We start from the raw sequence: 26520 nt of genomic DNA on the forward strand, positions 1-26520 counted from the left end.
GCCCATTTCTGGTGTCCCCCACGGTGATATTGCTGGAATAATGCTAAAAGCGGCGTAAAACTCAACTCACTCACTCACTTGGACGGGGATCAAGGTCACCCGTCAGGATGGAGTGGACTTGGGCCTGTGTATATGACGTTAAACGTATAGACTCGTGAAGATCCGGGTTAGAACTGGTCCGCAGCAACCCATGCTTGTCTTGTCGTAAGATGTATCGGATGGTCAGCCTCAGTCAGGATCGCTGGCTTGGTTGACACATGTATCGTATCCCAATTGCTTAGATCGATGCTCATGCTGTTAGTCCCTGGTTCAGACTCGATTATTTACAGACTGCCGCCATATAGCTGGAATATTGCTGAGTGCGGCGTTAAACAACAAACAAAATTAAATGAATAGAGCTATGTTTGGAGCTTTAAGAAAGAACATCTTGGAACAATGTGACCCACACTACGCCGTAAGTTCATCTTTTCACTACACAGAGTTGCGCCTATAATTAAGCCTGAATTGAACATATAATCGTCGGGTGGAATCCCAGATTCACCATGATAATGGTTCTAGGTCTGTCAGTACCAAACCCCTGTTCTATGGTTTCAGATAAAATACTTCTGAAACCTGCATGGTTATGGTTTATAAATGATACAAACATATCACTTGATGATATGACATGTTCACGCTCATTTGTCAGAATAAAAACATCTTAAATGAAGTTGTCAATGCAAAGGTAAGCAGTTTAGTAGGCATGGGAAAAGGGTGTGAAAAGTTGTTTTAGAATTCCACACGGGAAGGAGACCAAGTGTATTGGCAGGACAGTTGAAGTCAAGTGCGGTTTACATAAAACGTATGTAGTTATCATTGGAGTACAGCGGCATATGTACCCGTGAGGATCCTGATTAGAAGTGGCTTTCAACAACCCAGTGATGTACGTGAGTGAGTTTGGTTTTACGCCGCTTTTTACAATATTCAGCAAATATCACGGCGGGGGACACCAGAAAAGGGCTTCACACATTGTTCCCATGTGGGGAATCGAACCCGAGACTTCGGCGTGACGAGCGAACGCTTTACCCACTCGGCTACCCCACCGCCCCCCAGTGTTGTAAGAGGAAACTAACGGTATCGGGCGATGAGGTTCACTGACTGGGTTGATGCACATCATCTTATCTCAGTAGAGTACAAATTGATGATTATTTGAGTCACTGGATTGTTTAGTCCAGATTCGATGAAACATTGCGCGGTGGGACACAAGGAAACTATATAATATGCTCTAATACTGACATAAAAAATAGATGGTAAGAAAAATACATGGTATTGTGGTTTGTGAAATACGTTCAGTGAACAAAATGTTATGAAGTATAAGCAGCTTACAGACGTGGGAAACGTTATGCTAGAAAACTATTTGTTTGCCTGTTTGTCGCATCTAGCTTTTAGAAATACAGTTCCTAGAAGGTACCAATGAAATATTAAGTTGATTGAGCGCTCCATCGCGATGAATGGGTAGCGCCGACGGTTCAAGGGAGATAACCGCGCTCGCCTTAACATTGCTGATGCGTTATTAACAGTAATAAACAAACAGTCACATCATTTCAAGTTGCTCCCCGATCCCCCACCAGACCCCCAGTGTACAATATTGCGCCCCCCTGCACGCACGAACACATACCTGGATCCGCTCATGCCTTGTATACTTGGTACATAAATTGTAAAGGGTGTCAATATCACATGAACCACTGTGATGTTCGACCCTTGGTCTGTCAGTGGATCGATGGTGGATTTAACGTTTGTTTCCTTCATCGCTGCAGGATTTCCTTACATCCAGTGGTCGAGTGGAGCGTCGACACTGAAGTCAATGGTTCGTTAAAAAATGGTACTTGTTGTTACTCCGCCTGGCGCTAAAACTTAATGGGGAACTGATTTATGGCCTCAACCCTGCTGTCTAACAATCCCACTCTGGACTCATTAACACTGTTAATCTTTTGCTGGCAAACTGGTCATAACGACACTGGGCTACCGTCTATAAGGATAGGGAACATCCGAAACAATCTTTACACACATCTCTAAGCACCGACTGGTTACCCATGATGGTTCAAGCTTTTTATATGTCAAGGGGCCGTGTTAAGTAATCTCTTCAACTTAAACAAGCAGACAACGGTGGAAACCAAATGGATGCTGTTATTTTGAAATATCCCGGTTGGTTATAGTCCGATTTTAAATAAATGATCAGTGCAAGCATTATTTTATATTTCTGAAGCGTATGGCATACGCTGACGGAGATTTATGTGGATCCACTTATTGTGTTTTGTTCCTTGACATTTTGTGATGATTGAAATAAAGTCATGGAAAATTACCTATAATATTAAAAGATTAAAAATACACATTTATTTTAATTGAGGCCGTGAACCCGATTCTGCATGTTTACAGTGAATGCAAACCGAATGTATATATGTGATAAATTTTCAACTTGAAGTATACAGTAAATATGGGAATGTTTTTGTGTGTGTGTGTGTGTGTGTGTTTTGCGTGTGATTGCGTGCACGCGCGCGCGTGTGTGTTAAATATACTTAGCATCAAAAGTTTAGACTCACTATAAATATAGCCACTTACTTCAGGCAACTGTTCTAAACTAAATTTGGCAATATATTCCAAACTGTTTAAATGTACTGTTTACACATGAACTGACGTATTGTAAAACAAATTCGTAACGTTGAAAAGATTATTGTCATGAGTTCAATAAATGGTAAAAATCAGTGAAAATTGGCGAATTCTTAACAAAACTTTACACCAAAGCGCAGCTGTTCACATGAACGATATTTGCACATGTTTTTCAGCATGGTTCTCATGCAATTCATCTGCATAAGGTTTGCAGATGGTTTCCCCAAAATAGTGGAGAAATCAATCTTCGATGTAACCTTATATATATACATAATATACAGTGAGTGTTTTAAGTGAGTCTAAACTTTTGATGGGAAGTATACATACAATACAATTACTACACTCCTCTGTTGTCATCCATGTTTAGCGCTGTAAACCTACACCTGTATATTTTTGTCGTTCACTTAATGTTTAGTTGTTGAGTTTATTACAGGCATAATTAATTGGTTGGTCGGTTTGTATTACGCCGCACTCAGCAATATTCCAGCCATATGACAGCGGTCTGTAAATAATCGAGTCTGGACCAGACAATCCAGTGATCAACATCATGAGCATCGATCTACGCATACGATCGATGACGACATGTGTCAACCAAGTCAACGAACCTTACCTCCCGATCCCGTTAGTCGCCTCTTACGATAAGCAAAGATTGACCAATTCTAACCCGGATCTTCACGGGTGGCATAATAAGAAGTAACACCACTCAGATTACCTGGCAAAGGATCGCTTGTGGCATTTCCCGTGTCGTAGGTAATTACACAACATGTTAACGGCAAGTATGAGATGGCGAATGTCTTGTATGCTACGTAAAATGCTCCTGGAAGGTGGCAAGAGAGTAAAAGTTGTTTGTTTTTAAAAAAACCCATCGATATCTGATGATACTTTGATTGATTAATCATAGTTATCTTACACGGTAGATTTGTCAAATGTTAGTGTTTATGTATATAAGTTTACTAATGCAGACGGAATGCACCAATATCTGGGTACAAAGTGCTTGTGTAATAATAACATAACTTTGTCGACAGGATTAGCCGATAATACGATAAGCAAAGTTCCCATGGTCGGGAAGTCAAATCCCAGGTTGGACCTGATCTGATTGTCCAATACCTGTGTCAGGGCGCGTAACAAAACTGTTGATATAGTAACACATGCGTTCATAGAGCGAAGTAATTCACAATCATGATGTGCTCTGTGCGCTAGGTGAGAGTTGAACACTGGAACTTGAAGTATTGACCAAACAGGTAAGTCTTTACCTATAATTTGAAAGAAGAGAGAGTGGTAGCGGTTTTGATGATATCTGGGTCCCGTTTTACCTGTAATATGAAAGAAGAGACAGTGGTAGCGGATTTGATGATAGCTGGGTCCCGTTTCACAAAGCTATCGTAGCGCTACGACTGTCGTAAGTCTATGTAACAGTATAGGAGGCACGACACTCGTACCGCTACGATAGCTTTGTGAAACGGGGCCCTGGAAGACAGTTCCAATTAGACGCAGTTGTGAAAGAAAAACACCCTTGACCAAAAGTAGAATATTTAAATCTGTGAACAGACAAGAGATGTTGACCCTGTGAGAGGAGGGTTCTTTGAGGATAGCAGACTGTTTGGAGTTCTCTGAGTGAATATGGCTGTAGCACTTAGCACCTGGAAGCCAATGGAGTTCTCTTATAAGTGGTGAAGTATGAGTGAAATTGGACGATCTATAAGCAGTTCTAGTTCCACAGGTCATCGGGGAGGTGTTGTTGCCTTGTGGTTAAAACAAAGCGTTCGCTCATCGTTTCCGGGTAATCACATACCGCACATGTTCATATGATGTTTGTTGTTTAACGCCGAACTCAGCAAATAATCGAGTCTGGATAAGAAATTCCAGTGATTGACATCATGAGCATAGCTCTACGCACATGGGATGCGATGACACACATCAGCCATGTCGTCGAATCTGACCACCCGACCACCGTTAGTCGGTCTTACAAGTATGGGTTGCTTAGACCAATATTAACACGTAAAGGTCCGGGTTAGAACGTGCCTTCAGTAACCCATGCTTGTAAGAGGCGACTAACGGGATCGGGTGGTCAGGGTCGCTGACTGGGTTGACATGTCATCGGTTCCCAATTGCGCAGATTCAGCTGGAACATTGCTGAGTGCGGCGTAAAACTAAATTGACCCAGATCTTTACGGGTTGTCTATTTTATGTCTATTTTAACCAGAGATGGCAGGATGGCACATGGAAGGCTATTTGGTTGGCACCATCTCCAATCACAATTTTCACAATTAAAGTCCCTTACTCAGAATATCTTTATCATCTGTGGAGTAGCGTATGTCCCGAGGCTGTACGTCTTTTCTCAATCTCCCATCTCACGGAAGTCCTGAATTTTCTTTAGGACGTGAAATAATATAACCATTTCTCATCTCAGTTTCCCCGCAGCTGTTTAAATTTGTGCCTTGATGTGATAAAAAAAAACCCATAATATATTTATCCTTGCGCTCTCATAAATAAACAGGTCTGCTTGACCTCTCGTCTATATATTTATTTAAAAGTGTTTCTGATGCAAAGCGACTGGAAATACGTCATAAATTCACGTCTATTATCTAAAATTTAAAATTACATAATATATGTGACACAATTAACGATTAAAGAAAAAAATTCGCCCGTCCGCAGCGTTGCTTGTTGCGGTTGGAGACAGTAGGGCTGATAGCAGAAATGCATCAGTGATTTGGTTCAGCGTTATAGCACGTCATATTTAGCACGTGCAATCCGTGCACAGTACAACCAATCTTGAGCTCTTCTATTTGTGGATAACACGTGCAGATGACACGCGTTTCGTCAATGATATTAAAAGTGTCGCAATTCCTTCTTTAACAGACTTACACTACGCAGTTTGTGAAACAACGCCGGGTGGTGATGTCATCCTTAAACCTTCTCTAACCGGATCACACCAAGTAAGCAGTAGATTCCAGCAGTTTATCTGGCTTCATTCCAGTTTCTAACCACCATGATCACATACGCTCGTTTCTTAGCATCCTGGGGCTAGATTTTCGAAGCTCTCTTAGCGCTAAATATAAGATAGTCGTAAGTGCCATACATTAACATTAACTTACGGCTATCTTAGCCCTAAGAGAGCTTCGAAAATCTAGGCCCTTTTTCAGGTTCCCGGGCCTCCCGTTAGTTTCTCAGCAGTTTAGACCCAAGGGAAGTAACTCTATGTTAAGCCTGGAGTTACGTTCTCTTGGCAAGACGTAAAAAGTGCACGCATATTGGTCGAAACACAGACCTTCGGGTGACGGTGAAGTCTACAAGTTTACAGTAGCTTCATAAAAAGGTACGGAATAAAGTTCGTGTTTAAGCTCCAACCACTGGGCCCATCGGCAACAGAAATAACACAGCAGTATATCGGAGATTATGCACAAAATCTTCTGAGGTGATTACCCTATCAATCTCAGAACTTTTGTTTGTTTGTTTAATGCAGGTTGGTTTGTAGGTTTGCTGTTTAAAGCCTTACTCAGCAATATTCCAGCTCTATGGCGGCGGTCTGTAAACAATCTGAACCAGATAATCTAGTGATCAACATCATGAGCATACCACTACGCAATTAGGATACGATGACATGTGTCAACCAATCATCGCAAGCTGACGACTAGTTCATATGAATAAACTCGTATTCCAGCCACACCTTGGTATAGTGCAAAGTCGTCTCTATGCTGGACTAGCTGACGACCAGTACTAACCCTGAACATGATACTTTTTTATTCATAATTACCATGAAACAATTTCGACTAGATCAGATGGGTGTGATTTTGGCCACATGTGCTCAGATTGATTCCATGTTGAAGTCGACAGCGGTCGATCAATATTATTTCAATGTAGGCCTAAAAAATCTGGAAACATCCTTAATTTGTAATTGTTCACCCCAGAAGAGGAGCGATGGGGTAGCCTATGGTTAAATTAAGCGTCCGCTCGTCATGCTGAAGATACGGGTGCGATACCCTACATAGGTACAATGTATGAAGCCCATTTCTGGTGTGATCTATTGCTGGAATGTTGCTAAAAGCGGCGTAAAACCTCACACACTCACCCAGAAAAGATAGGTATAACGTTTCTATGCATAATTTCACTTCAGAAAAAAGGTATAAAAGACTTGAGACGCTGCACAGAGTTTCTGGTCTTGCATAAAGATATATGATTTCAGACGGTGGCACCCGTTGTGTAAATTGATCTCAATACATTAAAGCATCGATATAAGAGCAATGCGATGCATTGTTTAGAACATATTTTTATAGATGTTCAATTTATGTGTAAGGAGATCTAACTGAACCTTATTGTTCCAGTCCACGAGTATATCGCCAAACTCCGCCACAGCGCCACGTGTGTATCGTACCTCAGTAAATGACGGGACTCTTCACAGCGATATCTCGTTGCCTGAGCCTTCTTGTGTGCCTCGCGTCCTCTCTTCTCGAGTACGACCGAGGTGAGGGAGTAGAGGAAATACGGTACGTGTCTACACCAACTGGATCCCCTCGTATATTTCATTTTAAAGTACATAGATCAAGAGAGTGATGGGGAAACTTTAAAAGCGGTAGTTACATGCTTCGTTTAATTAGAATCTCTGACTTCGCCTTTAAAAAGACTAATGTGAAATAAAAGTGCGTTAAAATACGAAGTAATATTTTTTTAGAATCTGTATTGTTCCCATGGGAGTCAAAAGGGGACTTACAGGCTTATCGAAGCGTTGAGGCCATCACGACTTGGCCAGTCATTGTCCCATTGACCCAAAACTCACAATCTCGGTTCATACACAAGAACGTGAATTCTAGGAATCTGTATGTAGTGTCTGGTGAGTAACTGGGTGTTTTTTAATTTGAAAATTTATAACCATTACGGATTGGATTTTTAGCAGTTTTTCATGTTTGAATATTTCACCTTTCACGTTGCCCCAGACTATGCTGGCATGCTGTGATATTGTGACTTTCTTCGGAAAACTCTTTATACTGCCATATAGCTGGAATATTGCTGGGTGCGGCTTTGAACAACAAACCTGGGCCTAGATTTTCGAAGCTCTCTTAGCGCTAAGATAGTCGTAAGTTAATGTTAATGAATGGCACTTACGACTATCTTAGCGCTAAGAGAGCTTCGAAAATCTAGGCCCAGCTTTATACCAGCGGCGCTTTGTACATGACATCAAACTCCGGAAAGCTTGGAATCTTGTGTTGTTGGTGTAATGCATACCGCATTAAACACCTTTGGAGTCGGTCGTAAAAGCGGTCGCTTGTCACCCGAAAGTCCGTGTTCCTTATCTACATGAATACTGTAGGTTCTCAAATCCTTACATTGGTTGCCTATTCAACAGAGAATCAACTTCAAACTTCTCTGCATCACTTTCAGCTGTCTCCACAATCAAGCTCCAGAATATCTCACCGAACTCATCACAGAATACATTCCATCAAGATCACTCCGGTCCCAGAATCAGCACCTACTACAAGTTCCCAAATTCCACCTAGTTTCGTATGGGAAAAGGGCTTTCTCCTATGTTGCACCAACTCTTTGGAACTCTTTACCTTTAGAAATCAAATTATGTGAATCTCTCTCAACCTTCAAGTCAAAAGTTAAAACTCACCTGTTTCAAAGTGCCTATGACTGACTCTTTTACTCAATTCTTTTCAGCGCATTGAGCATTCATAAGTGTGTGGACATTTGCGCTTTATAAGTGACATTATTATTATTTTTATTTTTATTATTATTATTGGTGAAGTGGCTATCTGGTGTCCTGATATTGCTGGAATATCTCTAAAGACGGCGTAGAATCATACTCACTCACCACTTTGTTTTCCGTTGAGTTTATTTTGTGGAGTTACATTTAATTCCAGAAACGACCTTTTCGTGTTCGCATTTGAGTGAGTGAGTTTAGTTTAGTTTTTAGCAACATTCCAGCAATATCACGGCGGGAGACACCAGAAATGGGCTTCACCCATTGTGCTCATGTGAGGAATCGAACCCGGGTCTTCGGCGTGACAAGCGAACGTTTTAACCACTAGGCTACCCGCCGTCACTCGCTTAGGAAACCCATTAAAAATGAAGCAACCTATTTTATCGCTATTCGAGTGATTTCGACAATTATATTGATGCGTTTGTCTTGTAGAGAATACCTTTGGAAGGTTCTAATTCGAGCAGATGGACGAAGAAGTTGCTATCGCTCATGACGTCGTTAGACACACAAGCAGTAGTCCTATCAATGACTACATAGCCGGTGCTCTGGGAGGTAAGGTCCGACCCCATGCCGAGTTTGTTCGTGATACGTCTGGACACAACGATGTGCAGAGTTGTGTCCCTTATCTGTGGTAGGATGTCATGACATTGAGTGCGGCACGATTTTGATGGTTGGTCCGTTAGTACATATGCAATGCCTTTTAATGAAAACACGCACTGATAATACTGAAGTATTATTATAATTAGTCGTTTGGTAGACTGTCTGTTTTACCTGAAGTCATGGCGGTGCATACTATCCCGGTATCAGGGGTTTTCGACGATGTAAGACAAAAACGTAATTTTTATCTGTAATATCATGTAACGTTGTAAATCTTTTAACCTTGGGTGATAAAGGATATATTCATCTATTTCACACAAAAATATCAAGTGTTTCCTACAAAAATAAGGTTGATGACATCGTATCGGCGAAACTGTTGCCGTTCGCCACATCCGTGGATTTTGTATGGGTTTTCGACGATGAGCCAGCCATACTTTTCGCTCGCACTGCAAGGGGGTGTTGTGATAACGTGGCTTTCTATTTAAATATTGCCTGTCACCAGCAGACGAATGATCTTACTGAATTTTCGCTTGCTATTTTTGGTTATAAAGGCAATTGATTTTGCATCTGAAGTGGTATTAACGATCTCGGGTAAATAATATTGATGTTTGTTTGCTTTTTAAACAACTTAACTTCCGGTTTTCAATTGTCAATACAACTTCTCACGACAGTGACTGGACATCCGCCCTGCCGATGAAATTGCTTGTGCTCACCGATCGCGCACGTACTCCCCCGATATAGCGCCAGCAACGCAATCATCGAAAACACCAGAACGTCGAATTCAGCTCGCTTTGGGATAGAAAAGATCCCTAAATGTATGATTTTGGATTGAGATATATCACATAATATACATGGGCAGACCTGTCAGATGCTACCTACTACTTCCTACCTCGTTTGACATAGGTGTGAATGTTTCTCACCAGTTGCCTTAAAACCAGTTTACACTGTTGCCTTGGAAACATGCATGTTTCATTGCATTAGGTCCAACTGCGTTGCTTGCCCCACTGAGTGAAATGAGTGAATGTTGTTTTACGCAGCAAATGACGACTTGACAATGACAACGAGGCCTGGTCGAGCTGCTCCTAGGAAATCAATGGTTGTTAACAGGAACATCACAATGACACATTAGCAATCACATGGATCGAACCTATGTGTCGGTTCTCTCCACGAGAAGGGACAATGGTGTTGTTTTTTCTTTACTACTGTGGAATAACTGTTATTTTCATCTTTACTCACTCACTTACTGAGGAAACAAATCGGCTAGAGTAAATGCATCCTCGATAATCTCCAGGGTATACGTTACGATCACTCTCCACTATACCCTGGATGCATCCACGGCTTGGGGCGATGATTTTATTACCTCCCTTGGCTGGCTCCGCATTCTCACAGTAGCCAATCAGCTAAGCCGCCGTTACAACCGAGCTTGCCAGTGTCAACACAGATAGCGGTCGCAGTCGCAAAGGTTTGATCGCAGTGCCACTCAGATTTTTGGGAAATAATAAAGACAAATTCACAGATCTGAAACTTTAAAAAGAATATATGAAAGAACTCCTTCTACTTCTTTCAGAGTACCTCTGCATCAATTGTGTTGCCAAGTTTAAACGGTTAGATAATTTAAGACGCGAAAGTGAGTAGTGATTGGTACGCTCAACTTCCCAGCGTAGGCACCTGACTGGATAAAAAGCCAGCCAAGGGAGGTAATAAAATCATCGCCCCCAAGCCGTGGATGCATCCGGGGTATAGTGGAGAGTGATCGTAACGTATACCCTGGAGATTATCGAGGATGGAGTAAATGTAAACATTCGTGTTTCAGGGATGGTGGGGTTGGTGGTTGGACACCCATTCGACACAACAAAGGTAAGTGCGCTACTATAGGGTGTACTACATGTAGTTGTGGGCCTGAATAGATTATTTCCCAAATAGTAGTAAGATTTAAGCTTAAACCCTCAAAAAGAAGAACACTGACAAACATAACACACAAGCACAAAACCCTCTTCCAAAGTAGTATAGTACATAACACTCCTACCAACCTTTCAAATAAATAAATAAATTTATAAATAAAGAAGAACAAAACGGACTTCACGAAGCCCTTAGTATACCTAAACATCACAAATTAGGACTTCCAAACCTAAATATCAGACAAACTAGGTGGAGGTGAGGTGAAACTGGGTTTAACGTCGTATGAATATTTGCTCATATGACGACGTGCATGCCTGTGTATGTGTACGTGCGGCTGCTTGTACTAGCCCAGAAGCTGGTTTTATAGTGCTAGCCCACTGAGATACCATGCCGCAGTTAAGCATGAATACCCCCTCAGACACATTATACCGACTCCAAGCCGACCAGTTCTTATTGTACCCATTAATGCCGAGCGCCAGACAGGGACCAACAAGTACCATATTTTAACGTCTTTTGGTATGACGCGGTCGGGGATCAAACCCGCGACCTTCCGCTCTCCGGGCGGACGCTCTAACCACTACACCACGGAGGCGGTCTTCGGGCTAGTGAATTATTTTGTGATCTAGTAACTTTCAGGCCCAGCTAGCCCGCCTGGCTAACAAAATTTGGAAACTGACAGTCAGTTGTAGAAAATAATTTATGAAGTTCCCATACAGTTATGCAGAAAGCACCATTATCCCAGCAGATATTTGATAAGCTACTGGCCAGAACAAAACTACAGGGAAAACAACGGAACCATTGCAAACCGACAACGTCTGTAGATGGGATAAATGATGCAGATGAGATATAGGTGTGTCTGGTGTTTGTTGTTTAACGCCACACTCAGCAATATTCCAGCTACATGGCAGCTCTCTGTAAATAATCGAGTCTGGACCAGGCAATCTAGTGATCGATAGCATAGGTATCAATCTGCGCAATTGGGATACGATGACATGTGTCAACCAAGTCAGTGAGCCTGACCACCCGATCCCGCTAGTCGCCTCTTACGACAAGCATGGGTCGCTGAAGACAAATTCTAACCCGGATGTTCAGATGACCTCTTGTTTAGTTTGCAATGGTTTCATGAAAGTCTTGGTGTTCGCAGGTACAGCTGCAGACACAGTCCAGCAGAACCAAGTATCATGGCACAATGGATGCTCTGAAGCACATACAGACACAAGGTCTAGTAAGTGTCGGATATTATCCATGATGAACTTGAAATTGGGTCGGGATTGTCCCCTGAAATATTAGCGAGTGAAGTTATTTTTACGCCGCTTTTAGCAATATTCCAGCAATATCACGACGGGGGACACCAGAAATGGGCTTCATGTATTGTAACCATGTGGGGAATCGAACCCAGGTCTTCGGCGTAACGAGCGAACGCTTTAACCACTAGGCTACAAAACCGCTCCCTTGAAATATTAAGAATGAACTCAATGGTGTCATGTTTGTTAAGATCTTTGTTAGAGACAGAATGCTCATGCTTGGTCAATGCTTCAAGAAACGCAGTTCTTTCCACTAACAGCAACGAACAACTATTCTACAAAAAATGTTAAGGATATGCCATGCGAGAATATCCATGAACGAATTGGGTGGTTCTTAACTACACTCACGTGCAAAAGAAACGTCCCGAAAATTTAGATTATATTATATTTGCTGGATATGGCCAAAAACATGAAAAAAACAGTTCGGAACACATTGCCCAAACACACAAATGCATGACGCCCCAAGGAAATGTATGTGTTGCATGCCAGAAGCGGGAAAAATGACTTTATTCAGTGAAATTTCCTGCACGTTCAGGTAATAACCCGTATGGAGATCGGTTATAAAACTCGTTGGAAACTGTTCTTTGGAATCACAATCATCTGAAAAACCAGCAGGACATGCCTCGATTAACAGCAGAAAAGAGAGAAAGGGCGATTGGCATGCTGCAGCTGGGGGCAACGCACGACCATGTTGGAAGAATCCTGGGTTGTGCAAAAAGAACGAGTGGGACATTGGTCCCACGTTACAGACAAACTGGCCTGACAACAGACAGGCCGAGGAGCGGTCGACCGGAAGTCACTACCCCACAAGAGGACCGTTATATACGAACGCCTCATTTAAGCAACAGATTCCTCGCCGTGACGTCATCATCTGCGCTTAGCCTCGGTCATCGGGTCAGCAGGTGGACAGTGTCCAGACGACAACGTCAACATGGAAATCGGAGCCTATAGACCGTTGAGGGGCATGACGTTACCGCCGGAATATCGACGTCGAAGATTGGTTTTGGCCAGGAATGTTCGTCAGTGGCAGCAACGGAACCGGCAACGGGTCCTTTTCAGCGTCGAGAGTAGGTTCCATTTGAACAGCACTCACGACCGAAGACGTGTCTACCACCGGCGTGGGGAACGGACGGCACGTTGTTGCGTTCAGGAAACGGAACCATATGGTAGAGGGAGTGTGACGGTTTGGGGTGGCATGTGGGAACACCAAGACCGACCTTGTTATCATCAATGGCAGCCTGACAGCCCGTCGGTATATTGATGAAGTCCTGCGGACCCATATCCTGCCTTTCCTCCAGCAATATCCAGGAACCTTGTTTCAGCAAGACAGTAAAAAAACTCACACCGCTTTTGTAACAACGGCCTTTCTCAACGCCAAGAACGTGCCCGTCCAGCCTTGGCCACAAAGATCCCCTGACATGTCTCCGACAGAGCACTTGTGGGGCCTTCTTGGACGTCGCATTCTACAGCTTCCGCACCCTCCATTGTATAAAAAGTTGTATGTTTTTGTTTCATGATATCCGACATGCCAAACGAACAACTCTATTGGTGCAATTATTTTCTATTTTACAATAAAGTGGTGGGGTAGCCTAGTGGTTAAAGTGTTCGCTTGTCACACCGAAGACCCGGGATCAATTCCCCATGGGAACAATGAATGAAGCCCATTTCTCTTGTTCCCCGCGGTGATAGTGCTGGAATATTGCTAACAGCGGCATAAAACTAAACTCACTCAAGTAATAATGTATTCAGAAAATATACAAATGGTTGGTTGATCCTAAAACATTGTATTTCAATATCAAAGTGATGATGCTTCCTTTAGTTTCCGTTTACTATATTTTTTATTATTAGCTTTCTAATTCAACTAGGAGCGGGGGGTAGCCTAGTGGTTAAATCCTTCGCTCGTCACGCCGAAGACCCGGGTTCCATTCCCCAAATTGGTACAATGTGTGAAGCCCATTTCTGTGATATTGCTGTGATATTGCTAAAAGCGGCGTGAAACTAAACTCACTCACTCCAATTCAACTAAAGGTAACTGACGTATTGCTTGTTTTGCTTGTCGGGTCGTTTTTCACCTTGCTGGTTTCACCTAGTCTTGCATTAACACCACACTCGGCAAGCGCGGGAATATCGACGTCGAAGATTGGTTTTGGCCAGGAATGTTCGTCAGTGGCAGCAACGGAACCGGCAACGGGTCCTTTTCAGCGTCGAGAGTAGGTTCCATTTGAACAGCACTCACGACCGAAGACGTGTCTACCACCGGCGTGGGGAACGGACGGCACGTTGTTGCGTTCAGGAAACGGAACCATATGGTAGAGGGAGTGTGACGGTTTGGGGTGGCATGTGGGAACACCAAGACCGACCTTGTTATCATCAATGGCAGCCTGACAGCCCGTCGGTATATTGATGAAGTCCTGCGGACCCATATCCTGCCTTTCCTCCAGCAATATCCAGGAACCTTGTTTCAGCAAGACAGTACAAAAACTCACACCGCTTTTGTAACAACGGCCTTTCTCAACGCCAAGAACGTGCCCGTCCAGCCTTGGCCACAAAGATCCCCTGACATGTCTCCGACAGAGCACTTGTGGGGCCTTCTTGGACGTCGCATTCTACAGCTTCCGCACCCTCCATTGTATAAAAAGTTGTATGTTTTTGTTTCATGATATCCGACATGCCAAACGAACAATTTTATTGGTGCAAGTATTTTCTATTTTACAATAAAGTGGTGGGGTAGCCTAGTGGTTAAAGTGTTCGCTTGTCACACCGAAGACCGGGATCAATTCCCCATGGGAACAATGAATGAAGCCCATTTCTCGTGTTCCCTGCAGTGATAGTGCTGGAATATTGCTAACAGCGGCATAAAACTAAACTCACTCAAGTAATAATGTATTCAGAAAATATACAAATGGTTGGTTGATCCTAAAACATTGTATTTCAATATCAAAGTGATGATGCTTCCTTTAGTTTCCGTTTACTATATTTTTTATTATTAGCTTTCTAATTCAACTAGGAGCGGGGGGTAGCCTAGTGGTTAAATCCTTCGCTCGTCACGCCGAAGACCCGGGTTCCATTCCCCAAATTGGTACAATGTGTGAAGCCCATTTCTGTGATATTGCTGTGATATTGCTAAAAGCGGCGTGAAACTAAACTCACTCACTCCAATTCAACTAAAGGTAACTGACGTATTGCTTGTTTTGCTTGTCGGGTCGTTTTTCACCTTGCTGGTTTCACCTAGTCTTGCATTAACACCACACTCGGCAAGTGGGCAATATTCCAACTACATGACGGCTACCTGTATATAGTCAATTCTGGACCAGACAGTCCAGTGATTGACATAATGAGCACCGTGGGTACGATGACATGCATGAACAAAGTCTACCTTTTTCGTTTGTTCTTGTAGACAAGAGGTTTCTTCCGAGGGATGTCATGGCCGCTGCTGTCGTATGGCGTTATCAACTCGGTATTCTTCGGAATCTACGGAAACACTCTACAGCTTATGCAACACAGGCGCAGCGAACGTGACCGAGCGTCATATTTGGACATCTACGTGGCGGGGTGTGTCGCGGGAGCCGCTCAGTTGGTTGTCGCCTGTCCTGTTGACCTCTGTAAGGTCATTCTACAGTCACAGATACCTCACGAAACTACCTCAGGGAAAAAAAGGTACCACTGAACTTTAGTTTCCATGCTTTGTTTGCTGTTTGTTGTTTAACGCCGCACTTCGCAATATTCCAGCTATATGGCGGCGGTCTGTAACAAATCTAATTAATCCAGTGATCAACAGCATGATCATCTATCTAAAACTATTGGCAGCAGTCTGTAAATAATCGAGTCTGGACCAGACAATCCAGTGATCAACAACATGAGCATCGAACTATGCATACCATCGATGCGATGACATATGTCAACCAAGTCAGCGAGCCTGGCCACCCGATCCCGTTAGTCGCCTTCTCGCGACAAGCATGGGTTGCTGAAGACCAATTTTAACCCGGTTCTTCACGGGCCGAGTCCAAAGACTCACTGAGGCCCTGGGCGTAGGTCTCATGACCAGTGGCTCGACTAACCCGGATCTTCTTCCTTGTACGAATGTAGAGTTAGATTTGACAAAAATAATTTGGATGTTTGATCCGCAATGTGTTTAGACTCTTTGAGTGAGTGAGTGAGTTTAGTTTTACGCCGTACTCAGCAATATTCCAGCTATATAGCGGCGGTCTGTAAATAATCTGGACCAGACAATCCAGTGATCAACAGCATGAGCATCGTTCTTCGCAATTGGGAACCAATGACGTGTCAACCAAGCCAGCGAACCTGACCACCCGATCCCGTCAGTCGCCTCTTACGACAAGCATAGGTTACTGAAGATCAATTCTAACCCGGATCTTCGCGGGTCTTAGACTCTTTGTCTCCAAACCGTCATGCTGACAGGCACTTCTTTACTTTGGGTTAACGATGTGGCAGCTTAACACAATTTTTATAGTAGAACCCCTCTTATCAAAATCAGATCTTACTTCTAGCTCCGGCTACACCTAGATTTGGGGATTGATCATGCCAGAACATTCACTCGACAGATCAGAGTCCGACGACTTTTTCTGATCATGCAAACTCGAAGTGATTAAAACGGGGCATTCCGAACACCATTTACGGATTGTAAACATTTAAAATGAAAAAAAAAACGGGCCATAGCCAGTGGGAAGTATAGACATGTATTACAATACCGGGTATCAATTTGACATTCAAAAATGTTCTCTTATTCCGGTTAAACATTTTTGAAATGTAGGATGTAAGTGCAATTTTCAATTCAGTGCCTTAAAACTCGAGAAATGTGCTTTCTGCTTGGCTAATGTGGCTAATGGTGGGTCAAAGTTCGCAAAAGATCTGTATTACTTGGCATCTAATGGGAAGTCTTCATAAAAATCTGATTTTGAATGAGAATGAAAGACAAACACCTTTCGGCGACAGTACTTCTTGCATGGTTTACGTTCTCTTTATAGAACGTATGTCGTAAGCTGTTATCGCTTCTAGAACCCTCTTTTTTCTTAATCTAACGTTATATTTTTGTTTGTTATGGCGGTTATCAGTGGTTTCCAAGATGCGTCATAGTTGTTGAAAATACTTTCTGTTTATATTAGGCACAGCCAGAGTTGCCTCCCCCTACTTCAAAGGGCCCTGGGAAGCTGTCATGGCGACCGTTCGACAGAATGGTGTGTCTGGGTGTTACCGAGGTCTCACGGCCATGGCATTCAGAGACATTCCCAGCTACGGCCTCTACTGTGCAATCTACGAATACCTCACCGACGTTATGCACGATCGTGGACTCACTGACGACCGGGGTATATTTGCCAGTCTCATGGCGGGAGGGACTTCCGGAACAGTCACATGGTTCTCAATTATGCCATTTGACGTCATCAAGAGCCGGATGCAAGCGGATTTATCCGGAAGTTATAACGGCATGATAGATTGTTTGAGAAAAACAGTAAAATCAGAGGGTATCATGGCCTTGTATAAAGGAACTTTTGTAACATGTGCGAGAGCATTCCCTGTAAACGCAGCAACGTTTTTAACATATTCACAAACATTAAAATATCTAAGTTGAAAATATCCACCCTTTTTCAACAGTCAAAGGTTACCTGGGTTATAAGGTTCACCCGGCTTTTAGCAATATTCTAGCAGTATCTCGGTGGGGAAATCAGAAATGGGCTTTGTACCCATATGAGGATTGAACCCAGGTCTTCAGCGTGACGAGCTAAGGGAAATCAGAAATGGGCTTTGTACCCATATGAGGATTGAACCCAGGTCTTCAGCGTGACGAGCTAATGCTTTAACCATTAAACATTATGGAATATTTAGCAAAATCTAGATTAGAACAGTTGACTGAAGTAAGTGGCTACATTTACACTAGTGAGTGTAAACTTTTGATGGGCAATACAGAAATAGTTATAGGGCGGAAGTTAATCAGATTTTATTTTATGAAATAACATTATTTCAGTTTAATGTTAAATGAAGCCGGAAGTTCAAACGTTTCTCATCTCGGGTAATGTCAAACCAAGGAACAGAATCCATGCAGATGTGCAGTTGAAATCCAAAGTATCAGAATTTCAAACACTGATCCACAAAGCTTTCCTAGCGTAACTACTGTTCAATGGATCCTGGCATGTCAATCGGTTAAGTGAGTGAGTGAGTTTACTTTTACGCCGCTTTTAGCAATATTGCAGCAGTATCCCGGCGGGGTACACCAGAAATGGGCTTCACACATTATACCCATATTGGGACTCGAACCCTCGTCTTCGTAATGACGAGCGAACGCTTTAACCACGAGGCTACCCCACCGCCCAACCAACTTTTGAAGTCACGGAATACTTATAGTATCTTTGCCCACTTCGTCACGCCGAAGACCCGGGTTCGAATCCGGTTCACAATGTGTGAAGCCCATTTCTGGTGTCCCCCGCCGTGATGTTGCTGGAATATTGCTAAAAGCGGCGTAAACTCAGTCAGTCAGTCTTTGCCCACTTTGCCACGGTTGGTCCATACTTGATACTGCAGGCTGTTGTATAGTTGTCATGACAAAGTTGTGTGAAACGCCATATTTGTAATTTAGACACTGATCTGACCATATCTTTGCATTAAGGGAGCGAGGATGACCCACTCGTCTCATACGCCGCAATTTTTCTGTACCGTGTTGCGTCCCATGGTTCAGAAACCTGCGATTCTGGGTTCGAATCCCGGTTCGCCTTGCTGCCAGTTCTAGCTTTGTCAGCTCCATCCCTGTGCTCGCAGGTTTCACCAGAGATGTAAACATAAAAGGAATATAATACATTGAGCTTTCCTCCTACGTCATGAGAGGCGGTGGGGTAGCCTAGTGGTTAAATCGTTCGCTCGTCACGCCGAAGGCCCGGGTTCGAATCCCCACACGGATACAATGTGTGAAGCCCATTTCTGGTGTCCCCCGCCGTGATATTGTTGGAATATTGCTAAAAGCGGTGTAAATCCCAACTCACTCACTCCTACATCATGCTGAGACATCGTTCAGTAATAGGAATGGTGGGTGAAAACCTCTCCCATGCACTCACTCACATTTCCAGTCACATCAAGCTGAATCGATGGAAATGTATTTCTAGTGAGTGATTGAGTTTAGTTTTACGCCGCTTTTAGCAATTTTCCACCAATATTACGTCGGGGGAAATGAGCTTCACACATTGTACCCATGTGGGTAATCGACCCCGGGTCTTCGGTATGACGAGCGAACGCTTTAACCACTAGGCTACCCCACCGCCCCACTATATTTGTAAGAGCCTCAACCCACATAAACACGTTCATCACGAAAAACGTACATTAGCAGCTTTTGTTTCTACCACTTTATTCCATATTCCATACAAACAAGAAGAACCGAATGGCATCCATAGTTTCATTTTATTTAGAACATTCACAGGTATGCCACATCTGTTCTGTTGGGGTACCGCTGCCATGGCAACTGGACCATTCCCAGGTTACTTCAGGGTTGTCCCAGCCCAACTTTGAGATTTGGTTGCCATTGTCTTCCAGGTCAAAATGCACTTCATAACCGTGAGTGTTGGTCTGCTTGCTTCCGGGGCCTCCCTTCTGGGCACACCATTCCATATTGGGGGCTTCGTCGGGGCAGTCGTTGGTGATCATAAACACGTGACTGTGTCCAGCAGAAGCACCGGTGCCAGCGCCGGGAATGGAACCGCCTGTGTCAAAGAATAAAATATCAGCCCGGAGTATCCGAATTCATGAGTGAGTGAGTTTAGTTTGACACCGCACTCAGCAATATTCCAGCTATATGGCGGCGGCCTGTAAATAATCGGGTCTGGACCAGACAGTCCAGTGATCAACATCATGAGCAACTGGGATACGATGACGTGTCAACCAAGTCAGCGAGCCCGACCACCCGATCCCGTTAGTCGCCTCTTACGACAAGCATGGGCTACTGAAGATGACTCATAACTCATTATCGCAGAGGCTTGTTATTTTTTTCATTTTACGCTGATATAATACTTTAAAATAATTTCTGTTGTGAAAATATGATACAAAGAAAGCCAAATAAGAATAAACGATCAACATGTTGCAAAACATAAATCACATCAAAACTACGTAGATGTTAGTGTCGTCTACATAGATGGAGTAAGTGAGTTTATTTTTACGCCGCTTTTTGCAATATTCACAGGGGTGGGGTGGGGGTGTTGGGAACACCAGAAATAGGCGTCACACATTGATCCCATGTGGGAAATCGAACCCGGGTCTTCGGCGTGACGAGCGAACGATTTGACCACTAGACTACCCCTCCGACCACTTGCACTATAAAACCAGCTTAAGTCTGGGCTAGTACAAGCAGCCGCACATACACATACACACGCATGCACGTCGTCATATGAGCGAAATATTCTCAAGCACGACGTAAAACCCAATTTCACCTCACCTCCGACCACTTAGATGGAAGTATCTTCTACGTGCTATGATAAAGATGATAAAACCCTTCCGGTCCCCGTTTCACAAAGCTATCGTAGCGCTACGACTGTCGTAAGTCTAAGTAACAGTGTAGGAGTTACGAGAGTCGTAGCGCTGCGATAGCTCTGTGAAACGGGGCCCTGGACTGTGGCCCTAATAAACTTCCATATAAACGTCCCGGGGCCCAAACTCGGTGTACTCACCAGTTGTCGTCAGCTTGACACACTTGCCACAGCTGTCGCCGCACCACTTTGTTCCGGACTTGCTGAACAGCTTCTGATTGGCTGCGGCAACATACTGGTTGTTGTTCCATGGGAAAGGTGTGTCATTTGTTCCACACCCACACGCCCCCTTGTGGCCGTCGTTGTAACGAGTGGTGGATGCACAGTGCTTGCCGTTAAACATCCTGATGCCATCGTGCATCTGACACTTCTGGTTCGCCCAGGTCGAGGCTGCTCAAAAAGGAAATAGTCTATATATAACAAAGATATTATTTTCATAACAGTAAACTACGTTTCCAAACACGACTCTGAGGAACTGACAAAGAAAACAAAATATTTTAGGGCGATTAGCGGTTACTTATGTTTGCACTCAGCAATATTCCAGTTATATGCCGGCGGTCTGTAAATAATCGAGTCTGGACCAGTGATCAACAGCATGAGCATCGATCTACGCATTGGGATACGATGACATGTTAGTCGCCACTTACTACAAGCATGGATTACTGAAGATCAATTCTAACCCGGATCTTCATTAGGTGAGTAAGTTTAGTTTTACGCCGCACTCAGCAATATTCCAGCTGTAAGGCGGCGGTCTGTGAATAATCGAATCTGGACTAGACAACCCTGTGATCAACAACATGGGCATCGATCTACGCTTTTGGGATACGATGATGACATGTGTCAACCAAGTCAGCGAGCCTGACCACCCGATCCCGTAGGTCGCCACTTACGACAAGCATGGGTTGCTGAAGACCAATTCTAACCCATCTTCACGGGTATCCTAGCAGTTACTATAGATTTTAGTCGAAATGCGTATAATGAACCTTAGTTTACTGTATCTTTGTTCCTCACATATATTACCACAGATAATAACTATCCATGTAAACAAAAATGGATAATTATGAAAGAATGACTGGGTCGGTTTTTGCCGCGGTACACCGAAGAAACCTGTAAATAATCGTGTGAGTATGATTTTAGCAGTACCCATATGGGGAATCGAACCCAGGTCTTCGGCGTGAAGAGCGAACGCTTTAACCATCAGGCTACCCTACCTCCCCAATAATCGTGTCAGCTACAATCAACAGCGTCACTCACTATTATCTTCGGAACGGCAATCGTTGGGCGATAGGTATTTGACACGGTTTGTGTATATTTTCGGGTCGGGATTCTTTCCAGAGATAAAATACCTTTTGAGATACTGCTTCAAGACACACACCTGGCTTCTCTTAAAGGAGAAGCCGAAAAAATGTGTTTTGAACCAAACGCAAGCCCATAGGCGTAGCAAAATGATTGTCGATTGGGTACCAAATTCTCAAGGTTTCATCACAACACCCGTACCTGTCATCAGTCGAAGTTCAATACTACTAACATCTACATCACTTAACATTTAACTTAACACTTATCAGAGGGGTAAACAAGCTCCGCAGTCTGGACTACCAGTTGTCCGACTTCCATTTTTGTGGAAGCCGCGGTGACTGAGCGACTTTGTGTGCTGGCGATTAGGTGCTTGACTCTGAGGGTGTGGGTTCGAATCCCGGATGGGACTCAACCCAACAAAAAGTACTAGAATATGTACTTCACAAAGAAAGTGTAATCCGAAATATAACATATGTTACATTTAACTTAAACATTTAACAATGAAAAAATCATCTGCATCACTTCAAACTGACACGTCGTCAAATAATGGGAATACTGTTCTGGACTGACGTGAGAGTGAGTGAGATGTGTTTTACGCCTGTTGTAGCAATAGTTCTGGGACATCAGCAATAGGCTCCACACACTGTACAAAGGTACTGAAGAGCGAATGCTTTAATCACTAGGCTACCCCACCGCCGGAATAATCAGCAGGGTCACTCACTGTTATCTGACCGGTAGGTATTTGACACGGTTTTTGTATATTCTCGGCTAGGGATTTTTTTAAAATATCTCTTGAGATACTGCTTCAAGACACACATGCTGCTTCTCTTAAAGGAGAAACCGAAAAAAAATGCATTTTGAACCAAATGTAAACTTGCATAAGCGGAGCAAAATGTTTGTCGATTGGGTACCAAATTCTCTGTGGTTATGTGATTCTAGGTTTTCCAGCACATCGCCCATACCTGTCATCAGTACAAGTAAAGAAATTAATAACAGCTGCATCACTTCCGGCTTTCCCTCATCAAACCGACACGTCGTCATGTAATTGAAAGTTTCGGACTGAAGTGAGCGAGTGAGTTGGGTTTTACGCCGATTTATCAATAGTCCTGCAATGCCATGACGGGGGACACCAGCAATGGGCTTCACACACTATCCAAGTATGGAATCAAACTCGGTCGAGTGAATGCTATAACCGTTAGATTACCCACCAACACTTTCGCCCAGCTTTAACTTTAAAGGAGTGATGCGGTACAGCGTAGCCCAGTGATTAAACCATGGTAGTGTTACACAGAAGATGTGTGTGTGTGGGGGCGGCGCGTGGGTGGTAGCCTAGTGGTTAAAGCGTTCGCTCGTCTCGCCGAAGACCCGGGTTCGATTTCCCGCATGGGCACATTGTGTGAAGCCCATATCTGGTGTCCCCGCCGTGATATCGCTGGAATATTGCTAAAAGCGGCGTCAAACTAAACTCACTCACTCACTCACTCAGTGTGTGATTCTGCACACACCCCATTGGCAGCCAATCTCTGGTCTCCCGTAGCCCCCAGTGAGTATGGTTTTACGGCGCTTTTAGCAACATTCCAGCAATATCACGGCGGGGGACACCAGAAATGGGCTTCACACATTGTACCAATGTGGGGAATCGACCCCGGGTTTTCGGCATGACGAGCGGACGCTTAAACCATTACTCGCTACTCCTTGGCCCTGAGTTGGCCCTTGGTATGGTGTTTGGGACCTATTGAATAATGTTTTGTTGAGGAGCGTGGATCGACACAATTCTTTTGTGGCATGATGTGAGTAATGTCACCTTCTTAGAAACATATTGGGAACAACAACATATCAACAAAATAGTAAACATGTTAGAGTTATAGCCACTTACCCGCGAACAACAAGAGAATACTGATCGTTGTCTTCATGATGGTACTAATGATTGTCGTTTGTTCAAAACGGCTACTTATGTGAGTGGAAGATTCTTATCTATCATGCTCGATATATTATTTAATGATTGTCTTGAGCGTCTGTGCCCTTGGCCCCAGTTGTCCAAAATAGATATGCCATATTTGGATACTTGATTCCTGATAGGAACAACGGTACATGCACCGAATTCCTTTCATTTAGTTCTCAACAATGTGGACCCTGTCAGCACTCCCTCTGCTTGTCAGCCATTACAGTCACGTGACAACTGACTCGCAGCGACCCGGAGAAGATCAAGGTTAGAACTGGTCTGCAGCAACCCTTGCTTGTCGTACAAGGCGACTTGGTTCACACGTCGTAGCGACGATTTATGCTCATGACGTCAATCACTGGATTGTCTGGTATAGACTCCATTATTTACAGACCGCCGTCACTCAGCTTAAATATTGCTGAGTGCGGCGTAAAACAACAAACAAACTGCACGTGATCTTTTTACCACCTTTTCGTAAGAGATGTAAACAAACTGGACTTATTTGGAGACAACTTAAAATAGACCGATGGAAACAAAAAGGGAACACCTGAAAGTACAATTGTTCCTTTACTAATTCCCAAATTTGCATCTACAGTGCAGTACAATGCATGTGAAGAAACCTAGACAACAATAGAGGAACACTTGTACGTCATGCGTTCCCTGTTTAGATCAGTATATTTGGGTTCTGCTACACTTTCATATACTTATAGAGCAGCCTGTTATACTGTACAACAACCCTTGAAGTTGTAAAAGGCGACTAGCGGGATCGGGTGGTCAGGCTCACTGACTTGGTTGACACATGTCATCGTATCCCAGTTGCACAGATCGATGCTCATGCTGTTGATCACTGGATTGTCTGGTCCAGACTCGATTATTTACAGACCGCCGCCATATACTGAAATATTGCTGAGGGCAGCATTGAACAACAAACTAAACAGTACAAAAATCTTGTAATGCATTCAAATTACGCAGGTCTCATTTGATAAAGAAGATGCATATTTTAGTTGTGAAGGAAATAGGGTCTGAACTGTGTACAAGTCTCAAAGATAATTTTTTCTCGTTGCAGGATATATGTCGGCCAGGATCAGTAGACATCAGTGTTCTGAGATATGAAACGTGACTGTACTTTTATAACTCGTGACATTTTGTTAGATAATATACACCTGAAAAATTAACTACCAACACCCATAACGACAGCATTGTCCACTGATTGCATGATTAACACAGTTTCGAAACATATGTAACTAAGTAGAACTTTGATCCAGAACAACTGCAGGCCTGGACAGTGGTATGGTCGAGTACACATAACCATTGTCCGAAGTTTATAGCCTGTTACAGCAAGAGTTGGTTCAACTATCTGCGTTATTTATACCGATATCATTTTGAAATTTGATCCAGAACATGTATATCAAAATCACATTGTAATTATAACCAAGTAACAATTAAGTTTAAAATTGTTTTTTAGGAATGGAGGTAATTTTCGGGAAGTGAAAACTGGTATGATAATATGAAATTCTGTGATGTTATTCGATACTAGAGACCATATAATAGAGCTGTCGATACATATTTGGGTAAAGATTAACTGAACCGGCTTGGGGATAAGCATACTATCGTTCCTCAGGCTAGTTATGTTCCGTTCAGGCATATTAAGGGCATTACACATATTTAATCAAGTTCTGTATGAAGTATTATGTTAATTTATTATATAATTATGTCTATTTTGCTTTATGGCTCAGAGATTTGGAGATCAAATAGTGTCGCAAATATCAACACTTTGACTATATACTAAACATCAAGTTTAAACAAAATTTACATTGCTGTCACACTCAATATGTGAAATGTGTATTGCTTCACAATTTCTTGGATGTTACAAGATCCCGCGGCAGTCAAGGAGATACGTAGAGACGTCGGTACTGGTATTAAATGATCATGATAGGGAGGACGATCATGATATGGGATAAGAAAACCGACTGTCAAGAGAAGTGGTCTTTATTTATTTTATTATGCCCCTACCGCCTTCGACGTCTGGTCTCTGAGGTACCAAAGTAGATAGGGAGATGAGATCATAATTTATTACCTATATGGTGAAACATGATCATGTGCACATATCACTTTTGCCTAGCAACCATTGTTTCTGTATTTCGTCGTCTGTGACGTCATTAAACAATTGAGCGTGACGTCAATGAAGAGGGCCGTCACACTTGCTTACAGTGTTTTGCTGCACAAATGTACATGAATAAATGGATAATAAAGATATTATTACAATCGCAAGTGTGCTATACGACTTATACCAAACGAGTTTGTGAAATACAAAATTTCACACTCGTTTCGTTTAATTTGTATGGCACACTTGCGAGTGTAATAATCTCTATGAATGATTTGGTTCATTTTAACGCTTCGTAGAATAGAATATCAGTTATATCACGGCGCTTCGGTTTCGCTGACAAGGACGGTCCCTACCGCCAATGACGTCTGCTGTCTGTATGCAGTAGCCAACAGTTGCTATGGACAACAGGAAGTAGAGAGGGAGATCAGATCTAAAATAAATGAATTGGGTTTCTTTAATATTTAGAACAGTATTTCAGTTGAAGTTGAACTGTGGTGAAAGGTTGCTACGATACG

At 43.1% G+C, this 26520-nt stretch overlaps 2 protein-coding genes across 3 annotated transcripts; one reads left to right on the top strand and one right to left on the bottom strand.

The window, feature by feature from the left end:
- The first annotated feature begins 7005 nt into the window (after window positions 1-7005).
- LOC124283760 (solute carrier family 25 member 45-like) lies at window positions 7006-17731 on the top strand. 2 transcript variants are annotated; one of them, XM_046719780.1, is made up of 6 exons: window positions 7006-7127; window positions 8776-8893; window positions 10752-10795; window positions 11982-12062; window positions 15539-15795; window positions 17263-17731. In XM_046719780.1, the coding sequence occupies exons 2-6, from the start codon at window positions 8806-8808 to the stop codon at window positions 17726-17728; spliced, it is 936 nt and encodes a 311-aa protein (XP_046575736.1). In that variant the 5' UTR covers window positions 7006-7127; window positions 8776-8805; the 3' UTR covers window positions 17729-17731. The 2 variants fall into 2 exon arrangements, with proteins under 2 accessions (XP_046575736.1, XP_046575737.1); XM_046719781.1 differs by lacking the exon at window positions 8776-8893.
- Window positions 17732-19472: 1741 nt separating this feature from the next.
- Window positions 19473-23971, bottom strand: LOC124283693 (endoglucanase-like). The gene is made up of 3 exons (XM_046719699.1): window positions 23833-23971; window positions 20802-21050; window positions 19473-19841 (listed from the first exon to the last, which is right to left on the bottom strand). The coding sequence occupies exons 1-3, from the start codon at window positions 23867-23869 to the stop codon at window positions 19543-19545; spliced, it is 585 nt and encodes a 194-aa protein (XP_046575655.1). The 5' UTR covers window positions 23870-23971; the 3' UTR covers window positions 19473-19542.
- Window positions 23972-26520: the final 2549 nt, after the last annotated feature.

Source organism: Haliotis rubra, unplaced genomic scaffold, assembly GCF_003918875.1.
Source record: "Haliotis rubra isolate DU_JTF1 unplaced genomic scaffold, ASM391887v1 Scf32, whole genome shotgun sequence".
NCBI classification, from domain to species: Eukaryota; Metazoa; Mollusca; class Gastropoda; order Lepetellida; family Haliotidae; genus Haliotis; species Haliotis rubra.

Coding starts and splice junctions, on each gene's coding strand:
- LOC124283693 (XM_046719699.1), bottom strand. CDS start 23,869: ATGAAGACAACGATCAGTATTCTCTTGTTGTTCGCGG. Junction 21,051..23,832: donor TATTCTCTTGTTGTTCGCGG/GTAAGTGGCTAT, acceptor CTTTTTGAGCAG/CCTCGACCTGGGCGAACCAG. Junction 19,842..20,801: donor TGTCAAGCTGACGACAACTG/GTGAGTACACCG, acceptor TCTTTGACACAG/GCGGTTCCATTCCCGGCGCT.
- LOC124283760 (XM_046719780.1), top strand. CDS start 8,806: ATGGACGAAGAAGTTGCTATCGCTCATGACGTCGTTAGACACACAAGC. Junction 10,796..11,981: donor ACCCATTCGACACAACAAAG/GTAAGTGCGCTA, acceptor TGGTGTTCGCAG/GTACAGCTGCAGACACAGTC. Junction 15,796..17,262: donor GAAACTACCTCAGGGAAAAA/AAGGTACCACTG, acceptor TCTGTTTATATT/AGGCACAGCCAGAGTTGCCT.